A 22,188-nucleotide genomic window follows, 5' to 3' on the forward strand; every position below is an offset into this window, starting at 1 on the left:
TCTCCTCTGGCACTGTTCCACTAGCATTCAAAAAAGCGGTTATTCATCCTTTGCTCAAAAGACCTAACCTCGATCCTGACCTCATGGTAAACTACCGGCCGGTGTCCCACCTTCCGTTTATCTCGAAAATCCTCGAAAAAATTGTCGCACAGCAGCTAAATGAACACTTGGTGTCTAACAATCTCTGTGAACCTTTTCAATCCGGTTTCAGGGCAAATCACTCTACGGAGACAGCCCTCGCAAAAATGACTAATGATCTACTGCTAACGATGGATTCTGATGCGTCATCTATGTTGCTGCTTCTTGATCTTAGCGCTGCTTTCGATACCGTCGATCATAATATTTTATTAGAGCGTATCAAAACACGTATTGGTATGTCAGACTTAGCCTTGTCGTGGTTTAACTCCTATCTTACTGACAGGATGCAATGCGTCTCCCATAACAATGTGACCTCGGACTATGTTAAGGTAACGTGCGGAGTCCCCCAAGGTTCGGTTCTTGGCCCTGCACTCTTTAGTATTTACATGCTGCCGCTAGGCGACATCATACGCAAATACGGTGTTAGCTTTCATTGCTATGCTGATGACACCCAACTCTACATGCCCCTAAAGCTGACCAACACGCCGGATTGTAGTCAACTGGAGGCGTGTCTTAATGAAATTAAACAATGGATGTCTGCTAACTTCTTGCAACTCAACACTAAGAAAACGGAAATGCTGATTATCGGTCCTGCTAAACACCGACATTTATTTGATAATACCACCTTAACATTTGACAACCAAACAATTACACAAAGCGACTCAGTAAAGAATCTGGGTATTATCTTCGACCCAACTCTCTCCTTTGAGTCACACATTAAGAGTGTTACTAAAACGGCCTTCTTTCATCTCCGTAATATCGCTAAAATTCGTTCCATTTTGTCCACTAGCGACGCTGAGATCATTATTCATGCGTTCGTTACGTCTCGTCTCGATTACTGTAACGTATTATTTTCGGGTCTCCCTATGTCTAGCATTAAAAAATTACAGTTGGTACAAAATGCGGCTGCTAGACTTTTGACAAGAACAAGAAAGTTTGATCATATTACGCCTATACTGGCTCACCTGCACTGGCTTCCTGTGCACTTAAGATGCGACTTTAAGGTTTTACTACTTACGTATAAAATACTACACGGTCTAGCTCCAGCCTATCTTACCGATTGTATTGTACCATATGTCCCGGCAAGAAATCTGCGTTCAAAGAACTCCGGCTTATTAGTGATTCCCAGAGCCCAAAAAAAGTCTGCGGGCTGTAGAGCGTTTTCTATTCGGGCTCCAGCACTATGGAATGCCCTCCCGGTAACAATTAGAGATGCTACCTCAGTAGAAACATTTAAGTCCCATCTTAAAACTCATTTGTATACTCTAGCCTTTGAATAGCCCCCCTTTTTTTTTTTTTAGACCAGTTGATCTGCCGTTTCTTTTCTTTTCTCCTCTGCTGCCCCCTATCCCTTGTGGAGGGGAAGACACACAGATCCGGTGGCCATGGATGGGGTGCTGGCTGTCCGGGGTCGGGACCCGGGGTGGACCGCTCGCCTGTATATTGGTTGGGAACATCTCTGCGCTGCTGACCCGTCTCCGCTCGGGATGGTTTCCTGCTGACCCCACTGTGGACTGGACTCTTACTGTTATGCTGGATCCACTATGGACTGGACTCTCACAATATTATGTTAGACCCACTCGACATCCATTGCATTCGGTCTCCCTAGAGGGGGGGGGTTACCCACATATGCGGTCCTCTCCAAGGTTTCTCATAGTCATTCACATCGACGTCCCACTGGGGTGAGTTTTTCCTTGCCCTTATGTGGGCTATACCGAGGATGTCGTTGTGGCTTGTGCAGCCCTTTGAGACACTTGTGATTTAGGGCTATATAAATAAACATTGATTGATTGATTGATTGATATATATATGACGTTAAAGTGCATCCGGCAGTGGAGGCTCCTCTATGGGGTCTTGGGGCACTAGAAGGTTAACCCCTTTACTACTGTTACCCCAGGTGGCCCTTGGCAAAAGCCTAGTACCTGACTTCCCCCTAGCCAAGGATACGATGAAGACCTCAACGGCGGAGCAGGCGGAAGACGGTAGATTTAAGAACTACCACAACGGCTGCGATGGCGGAAGAAGGCTGCAGCAGAAAAGGGTCCCCAGTCATCTTGGACTCCATGCCACAAGGATCGTGTGGTGTCTGTCTGGGCACCAGTCTCCCCACGTTAAACAAAGTCACGCACAGGCATCCTACATAAAGGGATACACCCCTACCAGGAGGATCGTCATACTCGTTCGAGTGACCCCCGATGATATATATACACACACACATATATATATATATATATATATATATATATATATATATATATATATATATATATATATATATATATATATATATATATATATATATATATATATATATATATATATATATATATATATATATACCGTATATTTTTTTTATTTTTTTTTTCCCATTAATTACTAGTTTCTATGTAACTTTTTTTATATTGTTTTACTTTCTTTTTTATTCAAGAAAATGTTATACATATATACATATATATATATATATATATATATATACACACAGTATATATATATTTATATATTAGGGGTGTCGGAAAAAATCGATTCGAATTCGAATCGCGATTCTCACGTTGTGCGATTCAGAATCAAATCTCATTTTAAAAAAATCTATTTATTTTTATTTTTTATTTATTATTATTATTATTTTATTTTTTTTAATTAATTAATCCAACAAAACAATACACAGCAATACCATAACAATGCAATTCAATTCCAAAACCAAACCCGACCCAGCAACACTCAGAACTGCAATAAACAGAGCAATTGAGAGGAGACACAAACACGACACAGAACAAACCAAAAGTAGTGAAACAAAAATTAATTGTATCAACAACAGTATCAATATTAGTTACAATTTCAACATAGCAGTGATTAAAAATCCCTCATTGACATTATCATTAGACATTCATAAAAAAATTTAAAAAAAGAACAATAGTGTCACAGTGGCTTACACTTGCATATGCATATTCATGTGAGTAACAAAGTATCTAAAGTGATGTTTAGCTGCAAACAGGTTGATCGAGATTAGTACTTCCTGGTGCCTGCATGACAGTCTGTGTACTTCGATTACTTTGTGTATTACACTTCACATGACACCTGTCACATACAAATTAACTGTATTAAAACAAAATACAACTAATCAAACAAAATAAAACTGTAATTAAACAATAATTACTCCTGACTTTTAACAGCAAGCTAATTAAAAACATATACTTATTTAGAAGTTCAATAAGTTACCTAGCGGCTACGGAATTATAATACTTTGATGGATTTGTACTGCACACCTATTTTCCAGGATGGATGGATGGATTCAAATCAAAATGTGCAGAATATGAGGTGAATATTGATGACAGCCATTTGTGAAATTAAGTAATGTAGTATGTAAAATATATATCAGGAGAGATGAAAATAAGTAAGAGTACTCACCATTTGGTCCATATTTGTCCAAATGCACTTTGACTTGTTCCGGAGTCAGTCCAGTGTTTTCATTTACACCGAAGAAGTCTAAAACTTCCCAGGTGGATTTCATGTGAGCATTTTCCATCTTTTTGTTCAATGGTTAAAGACGTCGAAGTTGTTCATTTAGAACGTTTATCAGAATGTCGTCGTGAAAAATCACCTGTTCTCTTCCGTCTCAACGACAAACAATTCCGCACTGAAGAAAACACAAACTGTTCAATTCATTCTTACGTCGACCTCGTGTATGCGTGCGCGTGCGTGTGTGGGCGTGTGCGTGGGCGTGTTTGCGTGCACCACATCTTTCACTGTTGGACACGCCCTACTGCGCTCCCATTGGCTGCCCCTACCTGGACGCACCCCCCAGCCTCCACACTAATTACGTCATCGTAGCAGCATATTCAAAGCGAAAGAGTGACGTCCTTCCTTGCAAATATGGAGCTGAAGCTGCGGCGCCCTCACAAAAAAGTGTTTTCTTCAGTAAATTGAATTAATGTAGAACATGTTTGTAGGATCAATTAATTAATACCCATCCATCCATTTCTACCGCTTGTCCCTTTTGGGTGTATATTATTATTTTGTTTTCTTGATAAACAATATTGTAACATTATAGCAGCTGGGAGGAACAAAACCTTGATCTGTCATCATGGTAGATTGTTGTCTGTCCCTGTTTCACAAATTAAACTTTTTCATGAAATATAATAATTTAAATCCTTTATAAATATGATATTTTTACATATTTGTATTACCCTTGAACCTAACTATACTTTATTTAGCTTTTTAATAATACAAGCAAACTTAAGTGGTGTTTCTGTGTTTTCACTCAGTCATGTTACCCTAACACAAAAATCCTAACTAGAGATGTCCGATAATATCGGCAATATCGGAAATTATCGGTATCGTTTTTTTATTATCGGCATCGTTTTTTTTTTTGTTTGTTTTTTTTATTAAATCAACATAAAAAAACACAAGATACACTTACAATTAGTGCACCAACCCAAAAAACCTTCCTCCCCCATTTACACTCATTCACACAAAAGGGTTGTTTCTTTCTGTTTTTAATATTCTGGTTCCTACATTATATATCAATATAGATCAATGCAGACTGCAAGGGATACAGTCCGTAAGCACACATAATTGTGCGTGCTGCTGGTCCACTAATAATACCAACCTTTAACAGTTAATCTTACTAATTTTCATGAATTACTAGTTTCTATGTAACTGTTTTTATATTGTTTTACATTATTTTTTATTCAAGAAAATGTTTTTGATTTATTTATCTTATTTTATTTTATACATTTTTTTAAAAGTACCTTATCTTCACCACACCTGGTTGTCCAAATTAGGCATAATAATGTGTTAATTCCACGACTGTATATATCGGTTGATATCGGTATCGGTAGTTAAAGAGTTGGACAATATCGGATATCGGCAAAAAGCCATTATCAGACATCCCTTATCCTAACCTTTGAAACATGTGGACCATTCCACAAGTCACGTGGTCCACAGGAAGTTGCGTCATCCGCATCCTCTGCAGGCTATGAAGAACAAAAGTAAGTTCATTAATTTGTATATAAATATATTTTATCAAAATTATTTACATTGTGATTGGTTTGTTACCTACATAATTTTTATGTTATGCATTTTAAAATATTTTTGTTGAAACACTGTAGTGCTTATTGTCAACATCCATCGATCCGTTTTCTACCGCTTGTCCCTTTCGGGGTCGCGGAGGGTGCTGGAGACTATCTCAGCTGCATTCGGGCGGTAGGCGGGGTGCACCCTGGACAAGTCGCCACCTCATCACAGGGCCAACACATGTTATTAGCAACAATGGAATGTGGTTATATTTCATGTATTTATGATTCTATGGAGGCAGGACAGTGGTGCAGTGGTTGGTCTTTCTGTGTAGTCTGTGCATATTCCCGTGGGCTCTCTCTGGGTACTCCAGCTTCCTGCCACCTCCAAAGAGATGCAAATGGGGATATGCTGATTGGCATCTTTTTTTTCCAAGATGGCGCTGATGTACTGGCTGCTGTTGGCAGGAGCTCTGTGCTCTTGTGTCATCCTTTTGTGTTTACCTCTTGTTTTCATGTGTTTTATATATATATATATATATATATATATATATATATATATATATATATATATATATATATATATATATATATATATATATTTTTTTTTTTTTTTTTTTTTTTTGCCTTTTGGTTCGGGACCCTTTGGGTCTGTGTGACAAGGGGTGGCACTTTCGTGACTTCTGCGGTACTTCTGGATCTGCCTCCCGGGAGCCTTTTGGCCATGGAGACCAGCTGCTGAGTCTCTGCCACACCAGAATCCGTTAGGAGAGACTGGAGGAGATGCGGATGAAGAGACAGGGCTGCGGAGCTAGCACTGAGCGCCGGGACGGACAAGCTTCACAGTGTCTTGGCTGAATGAGCAGGTATCAGACACCTCAGTCTCCTTAGATGCATCCTCACTCATCCATGCGGACTGGACACAGGCCGAGTTAGTGGGCGGCCGAGAGTGGAGTCGGCTCTCTTGGTTGCTTTGTTGGGTCTGCTCCTGTCTCTGGCCATGCTCCCTCCACCCCAGCAGACGATGGCGTAGAACACCGCAGAGGCCACCACAGTGTATATCCATCCATCCATCCATCCATCCATCTTCCTCCGCTTATTTGAGGTCGGGTCGCGGGGGCAGCAGCTTAAGCAGGGAAGCCCAGACTTCCCTCTCCCCAGCCACTTCGTCCAGCTCCTCCCGGGGGATCCCGAGGCGTTCCCAGGCCAGCCGGGAGACATAGTCTTCCCAACGTGTCCTGGGTCTTCCCCGTGGCCTCCTACCGGTCGGACGTGCCCGAAACACCTCCCGAGGGAGGCGTTCGGGTGGCATCCTGACCAGATGCCCGAACCACCTCATCTGGCTCCTCTCGATGTATATGTTTATTTTATTTTTTATTCACAGCTGTATGTAGAAGTGGCTGGTTGCATCAGCTCTGCTCTTTTAATGTCTTTAATGTCCTTAGTTTTCTTTGATGTTTCCCTCTTACACACATGTAAGAGGGATGTGTACTATGGCTATGAGTTGTTTTTTCCCTTGGCCTCAGTCTGGACCTCCTCTCCAGGGGCCCAGGCTTAGACCGATTTTTTTTTTCTCACCCCCCCTACATTGTTTACCTGTTTCTCACCTTTTTTGTAAGGGGCGCCGGAAATTGGCAGACCCGTCAGCGATCCTGTTCTGTCTCCCTGTAATATTTGTCTGAACTTGACTGGGATTGTGCTGAAAATTGTAATTTCCTCTCGGGGATTAATAAAGTATTTCTGATTCTGATTCTGAACACTAAAATTGGCCCTTTTGTGTGAATGTGTGTGGGGATGCTTGTCTGTCTATCTGTCTTGGCCCTGTGATGAGGTAGCGACTTGTCCAGGGTTTATCCTACATTCCGTGCGAGCGCAACTGGGATAGGCTCCAGGTCCCCCATTGCGAAATCGAGAGAGAGAAGCGGTAGAAAATGGATGGATGGATAATTCAATGGAAAAAATCTCACTCCTTTTACTTTGAGTCCTTTTACTCAAATCACATTCATTTTAGGAAAAATAAAATAAAGTTGTCTAAGATTAAACAATACACACTTAATCGGTTCATTGTGTGTTTTATTTTTTTATCAATTTACAGTTGAAACCAGGCAGAATTCTAAGTTTATTTTGCAAGTTACATCAATAACCATACCATACAAGTACGGTAAAAGTAAAGAAATAACACTTTACATTGTAAAGAAGTCAATGTACAGCTTGAATAACATTACTGTATAATAATCATTACCTTATAAAATTCGAAGTTCTGACTCATTGTCAACAAACTAATAATAATAATAACTGCTATAGCAGCCGCAACATTAATGCCGCCACAACGATGACTCTTGCTGACCTACTGCCTTCGGTAATGGCACCATTCCCAAATTATGTCGGCTCTATTGATAACCTCACTAACAACTTTGACAATGCCCTGCGCAAAACCATTGATAGCATAGCACCGCTAAAACAAAAAAGGGCCCCTAAAAGGCGCACCCCATGGTTTACAGAGGAAACCAGAGCTCATAAATTATCATGTAGAAAGTTGGAACGCAAATGGCGCGCGACCAAGCTTGAGGTTTTCCATCAAGCATGGAGTGATAGTTTAATATCGTATAAACGCATGCTTACCTTAGCTAAAGCTAAATATTACTCAAATCTCATCCGCCTCAACAAAAACGACCCAAAATTTTTGTTTAGTACAGTAGCATCGCTAACCCAACAAGGGACTCCTCCCAATAGCTCCACCCACTCGGCAGATGACTTTATGAATTTCTTTAATAAGAAAATTGAACTCATTAGAAAGGAGATTAAAGACAACGCATCCCAGCTACAACTGGGTTCTATGAACACAGATACAACTGTATCTACGACGGATACTGCAATACAAAATAGTCTCTCTCTTTTTGATGAAATAACATTAGAGGAACTATTACAGCGTGTAAGTGGGATAAAACAAACAACATGTTTACTTGACCCACTTCCTGGGAAACTTATCAAGGAGCTTTTTGTATTATTAGGTCCATCAGTGCTAAATATTATAAACTTATCACTTTCCTCTGGCACTGTTCCCCTAGCATTCAAGAAAGCGGTTATTCATCCTCTGCTCAAAAGACCTAACCTTGATCCTGACCTCATGGTAAACTACCGACCGGTGTCCCACCTTCCCTTTATTTCGAAAATCCTCGAAAAAATTGTCGCACAGCAGCTAAATGAACACTTAGTGTCTAACAATCTCTGTGAACCTTTTCAATCCGGTTTCAGGGCAAATCACTCTACGGAGACAGCCCTCGCAAAAATGACTAATGATCTACTGCTGACGATGGATTCTGATGCGTCATCTATGTTGCTGCTTCTTGATCTTAGCGCTGCTTTCGATACCGTCGATCATAATATTTTATTAGAGCGTATCAAAACACGTATTGGTATGTCAGACTTAGCCTTGTCGTGGTTTAACTCTTATCTTACTGACAGGATGCAATGCGTCTCCCATAATAATGTGACCTCTGACTATGTTAAGGTAACGTGCGGAGTTCCTCAGGGTTCGGTTCTTGGCCCTGCACTCTTTAGTATTTACATGCTGCCGCTAGGCGACATCATACGCAAATACGGTGTTAGCTTTCATTGCTATGCTGATGACACCCAACTCTACATGCCCCTAAAGCTGACCAACACGCCGGATTGTAGTCAGCTGGAGGCGTGTCTTAATGAAATTAAACATTGGATGTCCGCTAACTTCTTGCAACTCAACGCCAAGAAAACGGAAATGCTGATTATCGGTCCTGCTAAACACCGACATTTATTTAATAATACCACCTTAACATTTGACAACCAAACAATTACACAAGGCGAATCAGTAAAGAATCTGGGTATTATCTTCGACCCAACTCTCTCGTTTGAATCACACATTAAGAGTGTTACTAAAACGGCCTTCTTTCATCTCCGTAATATCGCTAAAATTCGTTCTATTTTATCCACTAGCGACGCTGAGATCATTATTCATGCGTTCGTTACGTCTCGTCTCGACTACTGTAACGTATTATTTTCGGGTCTCCCTATGTCTAGCATTAAAAAATTACAGTTGGTACAAAATGCGGCTGCTAGACTTTTGACAAGAACAAGAAAGTTTGATCATATTACGCCTATACTGGCTCACCTGCACTGGCTTCCTGTGCACTTAAGAAGTGACTTTAAGGTTTTACTACTTACGTATAAAATACTACACGGTCTAGCTCCGTCCTATCTTGTCGATTGTATTGTACCATATGTCCCGGCAAGAAATCTGCGTTCAAAGAACTCCGGCTTATTAGTGATTCCCAGAGCCCAAAAAAAGTCTGCGGGCTATAGAGCGTTTTCTATTCGGGCTCCAGTACTATGGAATGCCCTCCCGGTAACAATTAGAGATGCTACCTCAGTAGAAGCATTTAAGTCCCATCTTAAAACTCATTTGTATACTCTAGCCTTTAAATAGCCCCCCTGTTGGACCAGTTGATCTGCCGTTTCTTTTCTTTTCTCCTCTGCTCCCCTTTTCCTTGAGGGGGCGGGGGGCACAGGTCCGGTGGCCATGGATGAAGTGCTGGCTGTCCAGAGTCGGGACCCGGGGTGGACCGCTCGCCTGTGCATCGGCTGGGAACATCTCTACGCTGCTGACCCGTCTCCGCTCGGGATGGTGTCCTGCTGGCCCCACTATGGACTGGACTCTTACTATTATGTTGGATCCACTATGGACTGGACTCTCACAATATTATGTCAGACCCACTCGACATCCATTGCTTTCGGTCTCCCCTAGAGGGGGGGGGTTACCCACATATGCGGTCCTCTCCAAGGTTTCTCATAGTCATTCACATCGACGTCCCACTGGGGTGAGTTTTTCCTTGCCCGTATGTGGGCTTTGTACCGAGGATGTCGTTGTGGCTTGTGCAGCCCTTTGAGACACTTGTGATTTAGGGCTATATAAATAAAGATTGATTGATTGATTGATTGATACTGCTCTCTCAAGACAAATCAACACATCCATTAAGCTGCTGCAATAAAAGTACACAAGTTTAACTTGGTTGCTTGGTGTTAATATTTCATGCCTAACATTATTTTCAAGCACTTCTAACCATTGCTTGACCCCTTGCTGATGTTGTATAAAGAATACATTGTTCTTCTGATAGGCCTGTTTAACCAAATTCCTTTGAGTTTTATATTGATTTTAAAAAGTAAACACTATGGTTTTTTTACAATACTTGTGTTTTTTCATGTCACAAAGGTATTCCATTCATGTGACACAGTATTTTGTTAATGTTTTATTGTGTATAGTTAATTCCTATACCACATATTTCTGCTCAAACTCTTAATGGGTCTGTCCCAATACAGTATATACTGTACATGTACATATAAATGTACATAACTTCAAAAAAAATTATACAAAATAAAAAAAATGCATCCCTCTTATCAAAATGTAAACATAGAGATACAGGTATCATGTAATGTGAAAAAGCTGACAAGTTGATATTATTAATGAATAAAAAATACTAATATTTGTCTGTAGATATATGGATAACGTTTATCTATAACCTTTTTATTAGACATTACAAATTACATGATGGTATTACGTTCACATCCCAACACTGCTTTACCTAACAATCAGTAATCATGATTTCAATATTGATAACAATAATCTTAATTATTACTTTGGCCATAATTGCCAGCCCTAGATCTCTTACGTGAACACTATTTTTATTTGTATGGCCAAAAAGTGCAGTTACGTCTTATGGCTATCAGGTGCCATCTTTCAAAATTATATATATATTTGGAGACCCTGCCTCTAAAGAAAATAATATTTGCCTTGGTTCCCTTCCAACTTGCCTTGATGCCCTAAAATATGAGCCCTCCTTTAAGGCAACACTTGCATTGACCTTAAGAAGTAAAAATTTGAGGCCATACTGTATATATATATATATATATATATATATATATATATATATATATATATATATATATATATATATATATATATATATATATATATATATATATGATAATAGCTTCAATATGGAGGCAACTTAAGATCACCCAGGTACGCAACCCCATGACAGCAATAAGGTGGCAATCACTCAGGGGAAGACTAAAAAATAAAAATAAAATAAACAAAATAAAGTATCCTTCATCCACATTTTATCAACCATCCCAACATTTATCTTAACTCAATGGCCTAATTCTTAAATTTAATTTAACCTTAAGCAGGACTCCACTCACAACAGTCAATATCTACAAAACTGAAAGTCTTATTAATATTGCAAAAACATTTTTCTCAAACAAGTTTATCATCAGGTCATCTGCGTTATAACTCAAAGTTTCTGCTTTCTCCACTCATTTAGACGAAGAAACTTAACAGCACTGCCCACACTCCAGACATAGTAATGTTTTTTTTTCCAAGTTGTGTTTTAAAAACTAACAGGGAGTCAACAGTTCTCCTTGGAGCCTCTCTGCTTTTGTGCAGAGTCCATATATTTGAAGCATGCACTTGGTTGTGGCTGGACACATTCCTCTGTAATCCCTTGTCTCCATCAAGTGCTGCTTTCCACTTGTTAAAAGCAATTAAGGTTAAAACAACATCATAATAGGACTCCTTTAAGTCACTGGGTAGCCGGCTGTTTTGGGGAAGCACATGTTGGGGGACTGGAGGGAGAAGCAGTGCTTTCTGATACTAAAGGTATGCTGGTTGCTGTCTCTGATGCACTAGCAGCAGCATCATTGCTACCAGTGTATGCAGGAGCAGGCACTACCCTTCTTAAAAGCTCTATAAACGGGTGCATTACACAGCATTACATTTCTTGTTGTGAGCTGCTAAGAGCAGGAGCGGAAAGTCAGTAAGCTGGTTTACATTAAACAAAACAGTCGGAAGTACAGCCTATGGTGGGGCTTTACAAAGGGGTCTGTCAGACAGAGGTTTGTCTTCAGTTTATCATATGCAGTGGACCTGAAACTTGATACTGGCTTATTTGCATAATGCAACAGTGATTGTATATTTACTGCAGTGTTATTTTTCTAATTTAGTTTTAGTCATAGTCTTTTAACGAAAATGTTTTTTGTGAACTTCTGGATCTGCCTCCCAGGAGCCTTTTGGCCATAAAGACCAGCTGCTGGGTCTCTGCCTCACCAGCGTCTGTTTGGAGAGACTGGAGGAGATGTGGATGAAGAGACAGGGCTGCGGAGCTGGCGCTGAGCGCCGGGACGGACAAGCTTCACAGTGTCTTTGGCTGAATGAGAAGGTATCGGACACCTCGGTCTCCTTAGACCAGGGGTCGGCAACCCGCGGCTCTTTAGTGCCGCCCGAGTGGCTCTCTGGAACTTTTTCAAAAATGTATGAAAAATAGAAAAAGATGAGGGGAAAAAAATATATTTTTTGTTTTAATATGGTATCTGTAAGAGGACAACCATGACACACACCTCCCTAATTGTTATAAATCACACTGTTTATATTAAACATGCTTCACTGATTTGAGTATTTGGCGAGCGCCGTTTTGTCCTACTAATTTTGGCGGTCCTTGAACTCACTGTAGTTTGTTTACATGTATAACTTTCTCCGACTTTCTAGTACGTGTTTTATGCCACTTCTTTTTCTGTCTCATTTTGTCCACCAAACTTTAAACGTTGTGCATGAACGCACAAAGGTGAGTTTTGTTGATGTTATTGACTTGTGTGGAGTGCTAATCAGACATATTTGGTCACTGCGTGACTGCAAGCTAATCGATGCTAACATGCTATTTAGGCTAGCTATATGTACGTATTGCATCATTATGCCTCATTTGTAGGTATATTTGAGGTCATTTAGTTTCCTTTAAGTCATGTTAATTCAATTTATATCTCATGACACACTATCTGTATGTAATATGGCTTTTAATTTTTTGCGGCTCCAGACAAATTTGTTTTTGTATTTTTGGTACAATATGGCTCTTTCAACATTTTGGGTTGCCGACCCCTGCCTTAGACGCATCCTCGCTCATCCATGCGGACTGGACACTGGCCGAGAGTTGGTGGGCGGCCGAGGGTGGAGTCGGCTCTCTTGATTGCTTTGTTGGGGCTGCTCCCGTCTCTGGTCAAATCCCCCCACCCCTGCAGACGATGTCGTGGAACACCGCAGAGGCCACCACAGTGTATATGTTTTTTTGTTGTTGTTGTTTTACTTTTGTGGCGGTGTGTAGAAATGGCTGGTTGCATCAACTCTGCTCTTTTAATGTCTTAAATGTCCTTAGTTTTCTTTGATGTTTCCCTCTTACACACATAAACGTGTGCTATGCATGTTCTCCCCGTGACTGCGTGGGTTCCCTCCGGGTGCTCCGGCTTCCTCCCACCTCCAAAAACATGCACCTGGGGATAGGTTGATTGGCAACACTAAATGTGTCTATCTGTGTTGGCCCTGCGATAAGGTAGCGACTTGTCCAGGGTGTACCCCGCCTTACACCCGAATGCAGCTGAGATAGGCTCCAGCGACCCCACGCGACCACGAAAGGGACAAGCGGTAGGAAAATGGATGGAAGGGATGGATGGCTATGAGGGATTTTTTTTCTTCCTTGGCCTCAGTCTGGACCCCCTCTCCAGGGGCCCAGGCTTAGACTGAATATTGTTTTTCTCTTTTTTTTTCTGATTCTGATTCTGATTCTGATTTTAGTTTTAGTCTAAATTTAGTCATCTAAATTAATTTAGTTTTAATCAACAAAATGACACAACATTTTTGTCAGTTAAAATTACAGTAAAATATAATGTATAAAAGATGAGGCCTCTTTAAAGTTTAAAATACAAAACACCTGTATTTAGACAACCTACAAAGCATTTGTTTAACACAAAAGTAGCATGATCTCATAGTCACGAACAGAGGCGCCGAAAAGGGGGGGTAAAGGAGATGGATTCTAGGGGCCCATGATGGAGGGGGACCCAGAGAGGCCCCTAATGATGATGAAATTATAATACAGAAAAAATAATGACACTGTGTTGGGGACCCTGTAAAGATTCTTTTCATGGGGCCCAAAATTCCTAGCAGCGCCCCTGGTCAGGAATGATGTAGTTAGCAATTTGTTGCTGTACCATTCAATGCCAATAGATATCCTTCAGGCACTTTTTCTATTTGTTTTTATGTTTACGTCTCTGGTCAAACAGGTATGTATGTGTGTTGTGAAACAAAGTTTCGATGCATGCTTTAATCATAATTTGTTTATGAGTGTGAAAGACCTGGAAGCAGCAAATACACACAGCTTTACCTTACAGTTGTGTAGATGTCACGATCAATGGCTCACCTGCTGATGACATCGTAGCGTCAAAAATCTTCACTTTCCCCCAGATGTACACTTATTATGATGTAGAACACGGTAAATCCACACATTTTTGTTTTGACACCAACGCTGAGAAATTCAACTTCCTCATCTCACAAGGAAAAACATTTGATTGGCTCTCCTTTGTAGCTAACCACCACCCTCTTTCATATGTACGCTAGGAAAGAACTGTGATTGGATATACTCCAAACTTGTCCAAACGATCTACAAGAATAATTAAATATGATTGGATTTCATTTCTGATAACATTTTCGTCTCGTTGTTATTTGCCGACTCTGGTTTACCGAGGGCTGAGGGGAGGGGTGTGCTCAGAATCGCAGAGCCTGATACAGTGGAGAGACAAAGATGAGGGAAGATGATACGAGTGTATTGTGCCCCTTTTCAGCGTACTTCTCTGCTACTGCCGATAATTTTGTTAACTTTTAATATATACAAAACCCAAAACCAGTGAAGGTGGCACATTGTGTAATTCGTAAATAAAAACAGAATACAATAATTTGCAAATCCTTCTCAACTAATATTCAATTGAATAGACTGCAAAGACATGATATTTAATGTTCGAACTGAGAAACTTCTCTTTTTTTTTCAAATAATCATTAACTTAGCATTTAATGGCAGCAACACATTGCAAAAAAGTTGGCACAGGGGCATTTTTGCCACTGTGTTACATGGCCTTTCATTTTAACAACACTCAGTAGACGTTTGGGAACTGAGGAGACCAATTTTTTAAACTTTTCATGTGGAATTCTTTACCATTTTTGCTTGATGTACAGCTTAAGTTGTAAACAGTCTGGGGTCTCCCGGACTGTCCTATACTTTTCCTACTGTACATACTACCTTTAGGTGAAATCCTGGTCAAGCAAAATGTATCATTCCATTGTTACGCCGATGATGTTCAGATCTACTTACCTCTTAAGGCCACAGGACAGGTTGCACTTCAGCCACTGCTTGACTGTCTGACTGACATCAAAGCATGGATGAGTGCTAAATTCCTCAACCTTAACGAGAGCAAGACCGAGATCATCATCTTCGGTGAAACATCTCCAGTCTCGTTTGTCAGTGCTCTAGGTCCTCTGGGTGAAAACATCCGGTCCTCCATGAGAAATCTCGGAGTGATCTTCGATAGTGCCTTTAAATTCACCAAACAGGTCAGCTCAGTGGTTAGTACCAGCTTTTACCATCTCAGAACCCTAGCAAAGACCAAGGCCTATCTCTCCCAGAGCGACCTGGAGACTGCAATCCATGCGAGACAACAACAACTCACTGTATGCTGGCATTGATCAGGCATCACGCCGCCGTCTGCAGCGTGTGCAAAACGCGGCTGCCCATCTCCTCACCAGCACCAAAAAACACGAGCATTTCGCCCCAGTCCCGGCCTCACTCCACTGGCTCCCTGTATGTCACCGCATTGTTTTTAAATTACTTTTAATTGTTTTTAAATCCCTAAATGCCCTGGCCCCACAATACCTGACCGAGCTTCTGCACCATCATACCTCGTCTAGAGCCTAAGGTCAGCTGACCAACTGCTGCTAAAGACCAGAGGGGACAGAGCCTTCTCCATTGCCACCCCTAAGCTCTGGAACAGCCTTCCCCTCCACATTAGGTCAGCCCAAAGCCTGGGGGTCTTCAAAACCCTTCTCTTCTCGCTGGCCTTTAACCTGAGCTGAGCCCGCCCACTATGCCACCATTTCTAGTCCACCCGCTCCCCCCCTTCGCTTTATTTTCTTTTTTTCAATTTGTCGCACTTTTATTATTTCATTATTTTTATCTTGCAATTTTACTTTTTATCTTAAGCTAATCTTGTTTAGCTTATGCATTGTTTATGTTCTTTGTTGTTTTTTTTGTTTGTTTTTTGCTCTATGCTTTTTAACCTGTAAAGCGCTTTGGTCCAATTTTAAAATTGTTGTAAACGTGCTATATAAATAAAGTTACCTTGCCTTACCTTGACTTGCCTCCGTTGTGGTATTTTAGGCTTCATATTGCACCACACATTTTCAATGGGAGACAGGTGTGGACTACAGGTAGGCCAGTCTAGTACCCACACTCTTTTACTATGAAGCCACGCTGTTTTAACACGTGGCTTGGCATTGTCTTGCTGAAATAAGCAGGGGCGTCCATGATAACGTTGCTTGGACGGCAACAAGTGTTGCTCCAAAACCTGTATGTACAGTACCTTTCAGCATTAATTGTGCCTTCACAGATGTATAAGTTACCCATGCCTTGGGCACTAATACACCCCCATACCATCACAGATGCCGACTTTTGAACTTTGCGCCTATAACAATCCGAATGTTTCTTTTCCTCTTTGTTCCGGAGGACACAGCGTCCACAGTTTCCAAAAACAGTTTGAAATGTGGACTCGTCAGACCACAGAACACTTTTCCACTTTGCATCAGTCCATCTTAGATGAGCTCGGGCCCATCATTTCTGGGTGTTGTTGATAAATGGCTTTGGCTTTGCATAGTAGAGTTTTAACGTGCACTTACAGATGTAGCGACCAACTGTAGTTACTGACAGTGGTTTTCTGAAGTGTTCCTGAGCCCATGTGGTGATATCCTTTACACACTGATGTCGCTTTTTGATGCAGTACCGCCTGAGGGACTAAAGGCCCGTAATATCATCGCTTACGTGCAGTGATTTCTCCAGATTCTCTGAACCTTTTGATGATATTACGGACCGTAGATGGTGAAATCCCTAAATTCCTTGCAATAGTTCGACAATTTTCTCACGCATTTGTTCACAAAGTGGTGACCCTCGCCCCATCCTTGTTCGTGAATGACTGAGCATTTCATGGAAGCTGCTTTTATACCCAGTCATGGCACCCACCTTTTCCCAATTAGCCTGTTCACCTGTGAGATGTTCCAAATAAGGTTTTGATGAGCATTCCTAAACTTTCTCAGTCTTTATTGCCACTTGTGCCAGCTTTTTTTAAACATGTTGCATGCATCAAATTACAAATGAGCTAATATTTGCAAAAAATAACAAATATTTCCAGTTCGAACATTAAATATCTTGTCTTTGCAGTGTATTCAATTGAATATAGGTTGAAAAGGATTTGCAAATCATTGTATTCTGTTTTTATTGACGATTTACACAACATGCAAACTTCACTGGTTTTGGGTTTTGTACATTTTGTGAATATATTAAAATGTACTTTCTCAACTTAAAAAAATTTGATATGAGAGGGCAAAACATTTGAGGGGGCCCTCTTTCCCCAGCCTCCTCAAGCATCATACCCACTGAACTGTTGTACCCAGCCTCTAAGTTTTGAGCTACAGTTATGGCTAGGGTTTGCCTTAAGGGTTTCAATGTGCAGTTAGGGTGTCCCATTAGGGTTAAGGGTTATGGGTTAGGGTTGTCCTCAATCTATAATTAGGCTTAGGTTTTCTCATTATGGTTTCAATCTACAGTTAGTTTGTCCTATTAGGATTTCAATGTACAGTTGGGGTTATTACAATTTTTAATCAGACTTATGAATTAGTTTTTTTATGATTATTCACAGATTATTACTCACCTCCAAAATTGTAATGATTACAAAAAATTTAACTGTACCAAAAATTACTCACTTGCATGATCTAAATTATTGACTACAACTATTAAATATTACCAATCAAATTATCTAAGATTTGAACCCTGACCCACTTGTTCAGAGAACAGGCATCATAATCCAGGTTTCATTGTGCTGTTAGGGTTATTAAATTTTTAATGAGACTTTTGAATTTGAATTTATTATTATTATTTTCTGGTTATTATTCACTTGCATTATTAAAAAAAAAAAAAAAAAAAAAAATATATATATATATATATTTTTTTTATTTTTTTTTTTAAAACACTACCAATCAACCTACTTGATATTTGAACCCTGACCCACTTGTTCACATATCAAGCATCATAATCCACTGAACTATCTCGCCTATAAATTTTGAACTACAGTTATGGTTTCCATGTGCTGTTATGGCTTCCCATTAGAGTTTCAATGTACAGTTGGGGTTAATAACATTTTCAATTAGCCTTTTAAATTTGGATTCATCATGATTATTCATAGGTTATTACTAACTTGCATTATTTGAAATATTAAAAAAAACAATACCAAAGAACCTACCTGAGATTTAAACCCTGACTAAGTTGGTCACAGAGATCAACAATCGTAACCCACTGTACAATCCAACCTTTAAGTGTTTGAGCTACAGTTCGGGTTAGAATTTCCTATTAAGGTTTCAATGTACAGTTAGGGATTCCCATTGGGGTTAGGTGTTAGGGTTATCCTTAATGTACAGTTAGGGTTAGGGTTTGTCATTTGGCTTCCAATGTTGGTGTTATTAAATTTTCCAAACACTGTCGGCCAACTTCGGGACACATGTGTCGATCAGATGAGCACTGTGACTCCCCTTGAAAGAGGTCACGTCGGGACGGGGACCTTCCCACCTTCACCACTCCTCCAGAGCCCAATACTTCCCCCCACCCCCCAGTTTCACCAGTGTCTGCTGTCTGCTGCGAACAGTTTCTCCATCAGTGCTCATTAGTTTTTGACCAGCAGCCTGGTTCCTATTCCTCTGACCAGGCTAAAATATATTTAATCATGAGCCTGCTATCTGACAGGGCCATGTCGTTATTAAGAATCGCGCCGCTGTGCACACTTTCCTACCCTTGTTTACAAAATAAATATTGGAGATGTTTGATCACCCCCTAAAAGGCAGAGAAGCAGGCAGCCGCCTGCTGGACTTTAAGCAACGCAATCTCTCTGTAGCTACAGTACATACTCTATAGACTTTCGGATCCTCGCTGCAGAGAGCGGATTTGGTGACGCTGCTTTTTGCAACATTTTTCGCAAGGGACTAAAATCGTCGCATCAAGAACGAGCTTGCTTCCCGTGACGGAACTGCCACCCTTGACCGTTGAATTAGCCATTTGTCGAGATGAGAAGACGCTAGGGAGGATAGCCAATATTGTCCCTCTTCGCCTAATGGAGCAATATCAAAAGCCGCAGGAGTCGACCCTGTAATTGTCCCTGCCACAATCACCACTCTTCAGCCTAACGACACTGTGCCAATGCAGCTCGTAGGACAAGTCACGGCCGTGGAACGAGCTCGTCGACGAAGATTAGGTTCCTGCCGTCACTGTGGAAGCCCGGACCATCCTATCTCCAACTGCACCATTCGTCCCCCGAGACCGACGGCGCTCGCACCTGGGGATCAACAAACGACCTGCTACCATTGAATTGTGTGAGTACCCGCAGACCCCTAGACGTGGAAAAAGACTTGAACTTTCAAGGACTTAGGGGAAGAAGTGTCAAGATTGTTGCATTTATTGACTCAGGGGCAGACAATTGCTTCATGGACTCTAATTTTGTGGGCTTGTATAAAATAGATCAATTTAAACTTTGGTCTCTTAAAGAGGTCCGGTCTTTAGATGGTCATTTAATGGCAAGGGTGACGCACCAAACTGAAACTTAAGCTTTACAGTTATCGGGTAATCACCATGGAGCGATACGCTTCTTTATCCTTCCATGTCAGTCGACACCAATTATATTAGGTCTCCCATGGCTGAAAATGCATAGACCCAGTATTGATTGGGGTAGAATCACCATTTTCAATTTGAGGACCCTTTGCCGCGCTAATTGTTTGCATTCCGCGATTCCCTTGACGGTCACGCCTAGCCATGTGGATGAGACCATTAATTTGTCGGGGGTACTTGCCGAATATCACAACATCAAACAGGTATTTGGTAAAGACCGGGCTCAGTCCCTTCCCCCACATCGTCTTTACGACTGTTCCATTAAACTCCTCCCGGGGGTATCGTTAACGTGTCAAGTCCGAAAAAGTCTGCATTAAGTGATTATATTTTTTGTGTCTCAGGGCGGGTCTTATTCGCCCCTCTTCCTCTCCAATTTTTTTTTCAACCCTGCATTGCCTAGATAGGTTGATTGACAACACTAAATTGACCCTAGAGCAGTGGTTCTTAACCTTGTTGGAGGTACCGAACCCCACCAGTTTCACATGCGCATTCAACGAACCCTTCTTTAGTGAAAATTAAAATGTTTTTTTTTTTCAAATTCAAGACAAAGTTATATGTTTTTGGTAACACTTTAGTATGGGGAACATATTCTAAGTAACAAAGACTTAATTTAGAGTTATTTGGTGAGGGTTAGGGCCAGGGTTAGAGGGTTAGTGTTATAATAAGGCCATGCCGAATAAGGCATTAATAAGTACTTAATAATGACTAATTAGGAGACAATATGTTACTAATTTGCATGTTAATAAGCATTGATTGATTGATTGATTGAAACTTTTATTAGTAGATTGCACAGTACGGTACATATTCCGTACAATTCACCACTAAATGTTAACACCCGAATAAGTTTTTCAACTTGTTTAAGTCGGGGTCCACGTAAATCAATTCATGGTGAATATGTTCCCCATACTGAAGTGTTACCAAGGTTTTTTTACTGGTGCACAAAATGAACCGTGCATGAACATCACCTGGTTCAAAGAACAAAACCAACACAGTGCATAAACTCACAACAAATTACACACCTGCAAATCGGTGTGACTTCTGCTGTTGCCATATCCGTAATACGCCGATAGGGAGAAGTTTTTATTTACACGATGAGTCGGGTGTGTCTTGACCTCCGCCGAACCCCTGAGCCCCACTCACCGCACCCCTATGGTTCGATCGAACCCAGGTTAAGAACCACCGACCTAGAGTGTGAATGTGAGTGTGAATGTTGTCTGTCTATCTGTGTTGGCCCTGTGATGAGGTGGCGACTTGTCCAGGGTGTGCCCCGCCTTCCGCCCGAATGCAGCTGAGATAGGCTCCAGCACCCCCCGTGACCCCGAACGGGACAAGCGGTAGAAAATGAATGGATGGATGTATTGCCTATTGTAGTCTAAACGACATAACTGTAAAGAATAGCTATCCTTTGCGATTTATGGATTTGGTATTTACTTCTTTATGTTCTGCAGCTGTTTTCACAAAAGTATACAGTACATACACATCGCTTATCATCTGGTGAGAATTAAGAAGGAGTATGAATGGAAGACTGCTTTTTTAAGGAAGAGGGTGAGTGGAAGACTGGTTTTAATGCCCCTGTGGGGGATTTTCAAAATCAAGTTATGCCTTTTGGCCTCACGAATGCGCCCATGGGTTTCCAAAATGTAATTAACAATGTCTTCAGGGACATGATAATCAATTCTGTTTTGTGTGTGTTGATGACATTCTTATCTTTTCCAAAAATCTCCAAGAACATGTCTGCCACGTCCGTCAAGTCTTACAGCAATTATTCGAGTATCAGCTATATGTCGAAGCTGAGAAATGCCAATTTCACTCGCCGTAGGTGTCATTTCTAGGGTTCATCGTGGAGAAAGGCCATCTCAAACCTGATCTTGCCAAAATCCAGGCAGTGGTCGAGTGGCCATCTCCTACATCAAGGAAGGACTTGCAAAAATTATTTGGTGTTGCTGACTTCTATATGTGTATTACCCGCAACTTTAGCAGCATAGGTGAACCTTTGACAAGGCTGACATCCTCTACAGTACCTTCCAGTGGACGCCAAAAACTGAGACTGCCTTTGTTCACTAAAACAAAAATGCTGACGCTACAATAAGCACGTTGATCCTGCTTTACAATTTTTTCTTGAGGGTGATGCATCAGACATAGGAGTTGGAGCAGTTCTGTCCAAGCATTCCCCGGTCGACAAGAGGCTCCACTCTTGTGCCTTCTTCTCGCGTTGC

At 41.0% G+C, this 22,188-nt stretch overlaps 1 protein-coding gene across 4 annotated transcripts in view; it reads right to left on the minus strand.

Moving 5' to 3' along the window:
• atp2a3 (ATPase sarcoplasmic/endoplasmic reticulum Ca2+ transporting 3) overlaps positions 1-14,556 on the minus strand; it is a 140,818-nt gene extending 126,262 nt beyond the window's left edge. For 2 of the 4 annotated variants that reach the window (XM_061963120.2, XM_061963119.2), the window contains exon 1: positions 3,544-5,602. In XM_061963120.2, coding sequence (XP_061819104.1) covers positions 3,544-3,661 — 118 coding nt within the window. In that variant the 5' untranslated portion in view covers positions 3,662-5,602. Of the gene's footprint in view, positions 1-3,543; positions 5,604-14,422 lie in introns of those variants that run through there. The other 2 variants (XM_061963122.1, XM_061963121.2) reach the window with 2 other exon arrangements.
• Between the last annotated feature and the right edge of the window lie 7,632 nt (positions 14,557-22,188).

The sequence above is a fragment of the Nerophis lumbriciformis genome, linkage group LG09 (genome assembly GCF_033978685.3).
Source record: "Nerophis lumbriciformis linkage group LG09, RoL_Nlum_v2.1, whole genome shotgun sequence".
NCBI classification, from domain to species: Eukaryota; Metazoa; Chordata; class Actinopteri; order Syngnathiformes; family Syngnathidae; genus Nerophis; species Nerophis lumbriciformis.